Below are 11,394 nucleotides of genomic sequence, written 5' to 3' on the forward strand. Positions count from 1 at the left end.
GATTAGGGACAACAAAAAAGCCTCAATACTCATTACTACATACCTTTAAAAATTTCAATCAGGGTCGCTGTCATTGAGTAGTGCACAACCGTCTTCACATAATGAACAAAGTCCAGATTTCTTTCTGCTACTCATATCGCAGGTTTTGTGGTACCCACGTCCGGTCGATTATCCTTAAGTTAGAGACAGCTAAACAAACCGCTATTATTACATATTAAATCAAAGTTTATTCTAGCAACTAGATGGCATTATTACCTACAGTCGTAAATTATATATGATTATCATAACATAATGCTTACTTACAAATGGCTTATAAGGAACCCGCACTCACATAAGCCTGTCATCGGTCCCTATGCTGTGCAAGATTAATCCAATCTCTATCATCATATCCCACCTCCCTCAAATCCATTTTGATAGTATCCTCCCATCTACGTCTCGGCCTCCCCAAAGGTCTTTTTCCCTCCTGTCTCCTAACTAACACTCTATATGCATTTCTGGATCCGCCCATACGTGCTACGTGCCCTGCCCATCTCAAACGTCTGGATTTAATGTTCCTAATTATGTCAGGTGAAGAATACAATGTGTGCAGTTCTGCGTTGTGTAACTTTCCCCATTCTCCTGTAACTTCATTTCTCTTAGCCTTAAATATTTTCCTAAGAAACTTATTCTCAAATACCCTTAATCTCTGAATAATTTCGAGGGAAAAATTGTTCCGGAGCCGGGTATCGAACCCGGGACCTTTGGTTTAACGTACCAACGCTCTACCACTGAGCTACTCGGGAACTCTAACCGACACCGATCCAATTTTTTCCCTCTATATCCACTCTATATCCCTCTATATCTATGGTGAATTTCAACAGGATGGTGGTGAACAACAATATGAACAACAGGACGATCAAATGAATGGTGAAGGTGGAAATGAAGAAACCGGCGGAGGTGATGCTCCTGCTGATAGCGGCAGTGCAGAAGCACCTGGCCGCGATGATGACAGAAAGTTGTTTGTTGGTGGCCTAAGTTGGGAAACAACAGATAAGGAGCTCAGAGAGCATTTCCACACATACGGCGAGATAGAGAGTATAAATGTGAAGACTGATCCCAACACAGGCAGATCAAGAGGATTTGCTTTCATTGTATTCTCACAAGCGGACTCTATCGATAAGGTGTTGAATGCTGGAGACCATATAATAAACAACAAAAAAGTTGACCCAAAGAAGGCGAAAGCAAGACATGGGAAAATTTTTGTTGGTGGTTTGGTACCTGAACTCACGGATGACGACATTAAATCCTTCTTCGCACAATATGGCACGATCGTAGAAGTCGAGATGCCATTCGATAAGACTAAGAACCAGAGGAAAGGGTTCTGCTTCATCACGTTTGAATCTGAACAAGTTGTTCAGGAGTTGCTCAAATCACCAAAACAGTCCATTAACGGAAAAGAGGTTGATGTTAAAAAAGCCACACCAAAACCTGACTGAATTGGCGCAATGAGAGGAGCTGGATGAGGAGGCAGAGGAGGACGTGGCCGAGGGAGAGGAGGTTATGGAGGTTACGATTATTATGGTAGCGGATATGGAAATTATGGAGGATATAGTGGCTACGATTACACTGGATATGGTGGCTATGGAAACTATGGCAGTACAGGTGGTGGTTACAGTGGTAAGCAGAGGGGTGGGAGCCGCCAGACACAGAGACACCAGCCGTATTAACTGTATGTCCACTCTCTTGTATTTTGTCTTGCAGCAGATTAGTCCACATGGTGTCTTTTTTCTCTTCATCAGCCATGTCATCGTATGTTGCATCATTCCATATATTCGAATATAAGAAGTTATCACCAGATCCTACAGTTGCAAAAAAAAACTGTCAGTAGTGTTGTGTGACTAATTAAAGAAGAATGGAGTCAGTGTGGAATACAAAGGACCAGTACTTTTTTTATTCCGAAACAAATTGTGTTAAATGTATTTAATAAGTTACTGCAATTAATAGAACTGTGGAAGACCAGCTGAGGGTTCCAATGGTGGTTGCTTGTCTTGGTTTGACAGTGTGAGTGTAGTGAGTTCCAAGATTGGCAACTTGTGCATTGGATGTGGCATCAGTTACATTTGCTCTTGTATTGCCATGAATCGTAACCATTAAAAAAAAAAAATAATAAAAAGTCGATACAATTTTAACAGTTCTAGGTTATTTTGTTAAGAAGTATTTCATCATGGTTTGACAATACAATTTCAACATTATGCTGATGAGTTTCAATAAATGGTATAATTTTGTGTATACTTCACTTTCAATTCATACTGTTTGATCTTCCAGTAAAATTCTATCAAGACTGACATTTCGGACCTATTTTGCTACTTGCTGTATTGGCCCAAATCTGTTCTATATGGAGAAATAAATTTCAATGAATTATCTATATAGGAAAGTAAATTTCAATGTAATGCAACCTACAATTGAAAAAATTTGTACTATTGGTATATTGCTTGACGGTTGTCAGCCCACTTTGAGGTCTGTGGATATAGAGGGAAAAATTGGATCGGTGTCGGTTAGAGTTCCCGAGTAGCTCAGTGGTAGAGCGTTGGTACGTTAAACCAAAGGTCCCGGGTTCGATACCCGGCTCCGGAACAATTTTTCCCTCGAAATTATTCAAATCAACTTTACAGGGAGTTATACCTGAAAATCTTGATTTACCCTTAATATCTGTTCCTCTCTCAAAGTGAGAGTCCAAGTTTCACAACCCTACAGAAAAACCGGTAATATGACTGTTTTATAAAAGCTAACTTTCAGATTTTTTGATAGTAGACTAGATGACAAAAGCTTCTTATATATTTTAAAACAACACCACTGCACTACATTTAAAAAAACATATAAAGGAATTTTTCATAACATTTCATCATTCACTATATTTCAAATTCAATTGTCTGTTCTTACTTTATGCAGAATAAAGGGTAGAGTAGCATAAATCGCACCGCTTCCTAAATGGCACCACTGCTAGTTTAAAACAAATTACTGTAGTAGTGTGGCATCTAGTGGTATTGTTACAATCTACCATATGAACTTCCACCATGTCACTTGATTTCTGCCACTTCTTTGTGTCAGCAGCGTGGTGATAGTGTATCTAATATAATCGCTCATGTGGATGCATATTTAGCTGACATTTTGCAACTAAATAACGGATTTGTATGCAAAGGAATCCACAATCTTAAGATGTTATTCGTTTAAAGAGATATTAAAGAACATTTAACTTAGTAGGATTTTCGAACATGTGGTGATTATAGACTAGAATGAAGGAAATAATAACTTATGGCGTAGTTTCTCAATTCGCACCACTTTGTAGGTGCCTAATTCGCAGCGCTGAGATATGAGCAACTATAGCAATTCTAACCGTACAAAAGAAGGCCCCAAAAATGTTAACTAAACTAGGAATGCATCAGGTGGCTGCAATATCAAGTGGTGAAAAGGGCGTTAATACAACAAGTGTGTGTTGTACAAGCGCACCAGGTATTTTGTGCCAGCTTTGATAATTTTTAAACGTCGAACAGTGCATCCTTCATTATCAGCTGGTGATCCTCCAGGATCGTTATTGTTTGCTCTAAGTCAGGTTACATCAACAGTGAACTATTTGTCGAATAGCTCAAACATTTTATTTTCCACTCAAACCTGCCATAGAAAAAAGTGCTGCTTCTTTATATCCACCTATACGACCCATTCAAAAATTTAGAAGCTAGATTATCTCGGGAAAATGGTATGCTCCTGTTTCAGCTTCCTCGTCATAATACTCATAGGCCCAGCCTTTAGATGTTTCTATCTTCAAATCATTTCAGACAGCTATATCATGAAGCAGTTCTTAGGTGGCTTCGAGATAAGGTGACGAAGTTTACAGTCTGAACTGCCTGGTGAAGCACATGGCAAATGTGTAACAATAAAAAACGCATTCAGGAAGTTTAAATGTTACGTAATTTGCGCTCTATTTTTTAAATTTCATTTGAAGATGCGTTACTCTCTTTCATTAATTTCAATAAACTTGTAATTTGCATTTATTACATTATTCATTCAAATACTGTTCAATATGTTCAATATTAAAAGCTTTCCTTCATCCTGTTCCCTGCAGATAAAGAGGTGCGATTTAAGAAACCGCAGGTGCTATTTAGGAAACTAGTTGCCTAAATGGCACCACTGACATGTGTTTCGAAAATGTCATTTTAATTAAAAAATATTAAATCAAATTCAAGGATTATTTTTGACATGAAAGGTAAATGTTCTGGGAATGTATCTCTGTAAAGGAATGCAGAAAATAAAAATTGTATTCAATAAAAATTATAAATCCTAAGTGGTGCGATATAGGCAACCTTACCCTAATATTCATTTTACTGAAGAATCAGCTCAAGTCTGCACTTCTTCACATAAATATTGTTACACTCACACTAGAGACAAAATATTATTCGTTTCATTGTTGGTTACAGATGTTTAAGAAAGGTGTCTCTAATCACCATATTTCTTTGACTAGTGCTGCCAACATAGATTTTCACGTAGCTAATTATGAAATATTACATGGCGTTAAGAAAGGTGTCTCTAAACACCATATTTCTTTGACAAGTGCTGCCAACATAGATTTTCACGTAGCTAATTATGAAATATTACATGGCGTTATGACCTGCATGGCGTTAATACTTTCACTTTCCCTATAGCGACACTGTGAAAAATCCTGGATTATTAATTAACATAGATATGAATTGGAACAGTCAAATAACTCACATCTATAACAAAGTATTTTCATTGCTTCATTCTCTAAATCATTTGCGAAATTATCTGTCTCTTTCCATGAAAAGAAATATTGTTCATTCGCTAATGATGTCCCAGTTTTGATTATTGCGATTATCTCTTGACAAATATAACTGCCCATTTCACTGAGAAACTGCAACGTGTTCATGATGTGTGTGTCCACTTCATCTGAAATAGTCGTAGATTTGGCCATATAACGCCATCTTTTTAAATTCTTTCATGGGTCTGCCTGAAGGAGCGCAGGATAGTATATAGTATTGTTTGTCTCTTCTATGTAGAATACTACTCACTTCTACTCCGAAATACCTGACAACTCGCTTTGAATATCTCACAAGGTTACGGAATCAACATTAGGCCTTATTATCCATTCCTCCTCATCGTATCTCTTTCTATTCATCCTCTTTCATCACGTCAGTTTCTTACATAAGGAATTCCTTAACTCATTATATCAGGGATTGCCGAACTGTAAATTAGTTTAAAATAAGAATTAAAAATTGCATCTTTTACATTGAATTGATTTGAGAGTGCTATCCGGTTGTTATAGGTTATTCTGTGTGTTTATATAAACTATCCTTTATGGCTAGCGTAAAGGAGAAACAGGAATATAAATTCTATTTATGTATCAGGCTAAGTCAATATTTAATTATATGTAATCTCCTTAATATACATGATAATGATTTTATGTTCCCGTATTACTACTACTACTATTAATATTATGAAGAAGTCCACTCTGTCGCTTTATTTATTTATTTATTTATTTACAAACACTTTATTTATTGAAAGTGGCTTTGGGAGAATAGCCAGTCACATAGAGCGTATAACAGTCCTGCAATCTATCAGCAATATGCGGAACCCGAATCACGTAAAGTGAAGTGGGTAGACATTGGATAGCCTACATACATACATATATACTTACATACATACATACATATATACACGTTGCTCAGTCGGCTAAGGCGCTTGCCTGCCGGTATGAGGTTGCGCTCGGGCGCGGGTTCGATCCCCACTTGGGCTGATTACCTGCTTGGGTTTTTTTCCGAGGTTTTCCCTAACCGAAAGGTGAATGCCAGGTAATCTATGGCGAATCCTCGGCCTCATCTCGCCAAATACCATCTCGCTATCACTAATCTCATCGACGCTAAATAACCTCATAGTTGATACAGCGTCGTTAAATAATCAACTTAAAAAATTCATACCTACATACATACATACATACATACATACATACATACATACATACATACATACATACGGCTCTCTCACGGAACAATACCAACAACAAGAAAACATTCAGAAATGCAGTATCACTAAACTGCACGCAGGTTAACTTGAAACATTGCAAAGCAGCGGCGTACAATCTTGACCGACTAATTGCAAAGAATAGCATAGATTTAGTCTTCATACAAGAACCATATTTATATAATAACCAAGTAACAGGCATATCTCGTAAACATAAAATTTTTACCTCTGGAAACGGTAAAAAAAGGGCAGCAATTGTGGTCACCAACAAACATATAGATGCTATATTAATAAACCAACAATCAAACGAAGATAACGTAGTTACAGAAATCACCCGAGGCAACCTAACCTTCATTGCTGCAAGCAGCTATCTCGATTTCAACGAGGATATTAACAAAGATCTAACTAAACTAGAGGAAATTACCCAAGTAGCTAAAGGGAAGGGTTTAATACTGGCCATGGATAGCAATGCAAGGTCCAGGGCTTGGAATGACAAAATAACAAACCATGCGCATACATTCACAAACTATGTCAATGTTATAAATTTAGACGAGTAAACGTAGGATAATTTAATCTAGGATAGATAAGAGTAGGCAATAGATATAATGAAAGACTCAAATTTTCACAACAGAATAACAGACCTACGTACGCCTAGATAGTGACAGAAACGAGACATAATATGTTATATTATAAACATATAGGTAGCAAGGCATGTAGTATTACCTTTATTGTAATGGGACATGCCGTTCAACTAATATTAAAAAAAAACATACATACATACATACATACATACATACATACATACATACATACATACATACATACATACATACATACGAGAAGATTTAATCTTACCATCAGAATAGATCCTGCAAACAGGAGTTCCAGATACGTGGAGCCTCTCCTTTTGGCAGTATGGAAGACCCTTACATAGGAGTGAAGGTTCCGGAGCTTGTTGAATACCCAGAACTGGATTCTCTATTAAACGTTGTGAGTAGCACAATAAGCCTTGAGGTTTGCGAGAGTCAGTAAGTCCTCAAAAAATAATCCTCATTTATCAATACTACTACTACTACTACTACTACTACTACTACTACTACTACTACTACTACTACTACTACTACTACTATTACCATTGCTATTACTATAGTCAGAAAAATATACACAGTATCTGGATGAAATAGAGACACTCGCAACTGAAGCGGTAATGTGCCAGAATAAAAGAAGACGAGAGAGTCTGAGTAAGGAATTTGAAATGTACAATGTGATGAGGATAATTTAAATGCAGCTCGTGGTTTTGCACAAGTCATTATTTTGTGAAGCTGGAAGTTGAGGTCATGACTAGCTAATTTTTAAATTATTTCCTTAGTACAATTCTACGTTACTCATAATTCGAATATACAATAATATATATGTCAGAGAGAAAGTCGAAGTTCATATAGGCGAGGCAATCAAGTCTGAATAACTTAATCGAAATCTTGACGCCTAAATCAAAAGCTCCAAACATTTTTATAATAGCTTTCATTTCCACTTATTCCTTTATTATATTAATTTATTTACTCGGACCACTTACTTATTATTACAAAAGCTTGTAGTAAATCTGTCCTCCACCTTGCCGGTGTCATCACTTTTAGTTACAAACCCAACGGACAGCGGTTCCATTCCTGATCGGATTTGTCTCCTTCTCATAGGAAGTGAGTGTGTTTTCTTATGCTGTAGTCACGTGAACACAATGTTCCGTTGCTTGCCAATACCTAATATTTGTTCGCAATTCTCTTCAGGGTGAGTACAGAACGGATCAGAAAAATCTTGACGACAACTTGGATGATGATAAAGGTAACCTTAGTTCCTTGACAGACAGACAGACAGACAGCTAGGTGGGTGGGTGGATGGATGGATGGGTGGGTGGATGGATGGATGGATCGGTCCATCGATAGACAGACAGACAGATTTAGCAATATTATACATAAGATGCACTACACTAACATATTTTCTCTTAATTCCAATGCACGAGTTTTTTGACCGTACGTGCTGTATAAAAACAAGTCCTACTTTGTAGGTTTCACCCCCTTACCTATGATTAGATATAACCACTCTCCAAAAGAATACACAGATTAATATAAAAATGGCACAAACAAAACACATTATATGATATATCCTAATCTAACATGCAAAGTGGCATAAAAGTGTATAATTGAATAGTTACCATTATCCCTTCGTCAATTCGCATCATAAACTTCAACAGCTGAAGTTCTACGCTGACTCGTCTTCACGAAGAACAATTCATTCTTTACTTTAGTTCGTTACTTAATGTCCTTTAACTATATTGAGCTCAATGGTATAATGAAAACATGAGGTTATTCAATTTACTCGATAAAATCTACACTGTAACCACACTGTTCACCCTAAATACTATTCGACGTAGTGAAAATTCATATTTGGATCTTCTACAAAAAGATTCCGCTAAGTGACCGAACGAATTCTGGGCCCACTTACGTTTGAAATGCAGATGTGAATCCATTATGTTACCTCCTAATTTGGACTTGAGAGACAAATGGTCGAAAAATTTTGCCTGTAGCTCTCTCATTTAGGTGGAGGGTTCTTATTCCCTTCCGAATTAAGCGGTGATACACAATTTGGTTTGCGGACCTTTCGTCCACAACTTTTCGTCCACAATTTGTTTCGTCCAAAACCTTTCGTCCACTTTCTCTTGTCCACAACCGATTGGTTCATACAATTTACGTCCATCCATACATTTTGTTCACACCTTTTATGTCCATAATTTTTCGTCCATCTTAGAATACATAATTCCCATTACAGTTACAACAGAAAGTATTATCATCATTGTCATCTGTTTCTTATATACGTTTCATTTTCCTTTGGATATTAAAAAGTATGAACATATATGTTTTCCATTTTGGATATTAAAAATTATGGCAGAGGTTGAATATACACGTCGGAGGCAACCAATATTACATTATAATGGATACTGCCACCACTTCTACTCAGTTAGCGGAGTTGGAAGAATAAGTTATTTGACATGAGAAGATTGACAGAAATAATGCAAGATGCATTTGGAAGTTTTTGGAAGTCTTCCTGGATGACCAGGAATCAAATGAGCAGGTGATTACTCCATAAAATTGTTAGAAGGACACACGCGAGTCCGTGCACCATTAAGTCAGACATATGTCAGTAATCATGAACGCACCAGGGAAATAGTTACATGGTATGAAGACTACAAGAACGACGGCCGGCTGGAAATATATCTGAGAGAAATTTTATATAGATTAAAAATTAACCCTGCTGAAGTTCTTCAGGAAGAAGAAAATGTTGACTAATCATGTTTATAATGCAAACAGTATGTTCTTTATATTTTTCGCCATTTCTTTTTGTATTAGTGTTATTAACCAAATCATTTGAAATGTGCGCACTCTGCTGAGGTGATATTTCTCCTTTCAATATTCGTAAACATACACTTCACGCAACTGTTAAAGCTGACTCCACACATATTTCATATTTTGTTGTGAGTTCTGTGGCTTTGCATTCTGAATTACTTAACGAATTTCATCATTTGACCTGTGGGCAAAGCATTTGTAATGCACACCATTGTCACCATGTTTCCATGGATACTGAATCTTAGTTACGCCTGTTAAATGACTAAGAAATGTTAGAGGTGATAAAACCCAAGATGATAACTGTGAATCCTAGATTGCTTTAATCTTATGAAGAACTAGCAGTACCCGTGCGCTCTGCTGCACCCGTTAGAAATAAATATAAAGTAATTACATAATTAAAATAGGACATTTGATCCAGGGAACATTCGTGTTTGATAGAAGGATAAATCGTTTAATATGTTACTTAATTTAAATTGCATCAAAATAATTAAAATGCGATCATTTTGGTCCAGAGACCACTCATTGGTGCAATGACAATTTCTTTAACATGTTTCTAATTTTTATTACATGCAACCATAGTTTAATGAACATTGATATCATTTAGATTTAATGTGTATACTTTATTTTACTTGTTATAGGTTTCCATTGAATTATGGTAATAACTTAATTTTAACCCTTGTTTTCTACGTATTCAGTAAATGGCGTTTGGCCCACTGTGGTTCTGAACCCTTCAAATAACTTAAATTATATGATATAATATTACATTACATATATTATATTATATCATAATATATTATATTATATTATATTATATTATATTATATTATATTATATTATATCAGAAGTTATTGTAATAACATTATAGCATTATGTCCATCTACAGAAACTACACTTTCCAATGGTGAAATAATAATTAATTATACAAATCGGTTAATTTAGCTTCCGATATTACTTCATACAAACACAGAAACATTCTCTGTAGGCTATCTTGCATAGCTTTCGATTGTTTCTGTCCAAGGCCCCTTATAGACGAAGTCATTTGTTTTTTATTTCATTATACGGCCTTAGATGGCAGTTATTTTAATTTTAAAACTCATTTATCTCATTAAATATCAGTCCTATCAAAATTTTTCAAGGAACAAAACTTATCGAAAATTATTTTTAAAGAAACGTTTGTTATGTAACATTTTTCACAAAAATCAATAATAAGCAAGATATTTCGATTTATTTAATTCAGGCCTACTTATAACGCCCCTTTTAAATAATGTATTTTGAATGCCATATAGCCTAAAACCTAAGTTACAACGAACATAACTTATATTCCAATTTTCATCGAAATCCGTTCATCCATTATCGCGTGAAAAGGTAACAAACATACAGACAGACATACAAACAACAATTTCAAAAAAACGATTTTCGGTTTCAGGGTGGTTAATTATATATGTTAGGGGCAATTATTTTAGGAAAATCGAAAATTACCAGAAAAATTTCGGCTACAGATTTATTATTAGTGTTCACACCTGTGGAGTAACGATCATCGCGTCTGGCTGTGAAACCAGGTGGCCCGGGTTCGAATCCCGGTCGGGGCAAGTTATCTGGTTGAGGTTTTTTCCGGGGTTTTCCCTCAACCCAATACTCATTTCACCGGCATTATCACCTTCATATCATTCAGACTCTAAATAACCTGAGATGTTGATACAGCGTCGTAAAATAACCCAATAAAATTTAAAAAATTTATTATTAGTATAGATCACGGCTGTGATTGGTTTATATGAGGTATTCTTTATTGTTATTGGTAGAAAGTAGAATGACATACCATAAGCGAAATAACCACTATGAGCTTACCATCGCAGGTTTGAAGACAATCTGTTGCAACCACTTTTAAATAGTCCTTTTTTTTCCATGGAGAAATCTCAGTGACATAACCTAGTTCGGAGAGTCGAATTTCGAATTCATTCAATACTAGTCCATCAAGCAAGCACACCATTCG

The 11,394-nt window shown here is 36.0% G+C and overlaps 1 protein-coding gene across 1 annotated transcript; it reads left to right on the forward strand.

Annotated features, from left to right (window-relative positions):
- The first annotated feature begins 848 nt into the window (after window positions 1-848).
- LOC138701418 (RNA-binding protein squid-like) lies at window positions 849-2,268 on the forward strand. Its single transcript, XM_069828284.1, has one exon. The coding sequence runs from the start codon at window positions 900-902 to the stop codon at window positions 1,473-1,475; it is 576 nt and encodes a 191-aa protein (XP_069684385.1). The 5' UTR covers window positions 849-899; the 3' UTR covers window positions 1,476-2,268.
- Window positions 2,269-11,394: the final 9,126 nt, after the last annotated feature.

Source organism: Periplaneta americana, chromosome 6, assembly GCF_040183065.1.
Source record: "Periplaneta americana isolate PAMFEO1 chromosome 6, P.americana_PAMFEO1_priV1, whole genome shotgun sequence".
In the NCBI taxonomy this organism is placed as follows: Eukaryota; Metazoa; Arthropoda; class Insecta; order Blattodea; family Blattidae; genus Periplaneta; species Periplaneta americana.

Bases quoted from the DNA above. Each gene is read 5' to 3' on its own strand.
- LOC138701418 (XM_069828284.1), top strand. From the start codon at position 900: ATGAATGGTGAAGGTGGAAATGAAGAAACCGGCGGAGGTGATGCTCCT.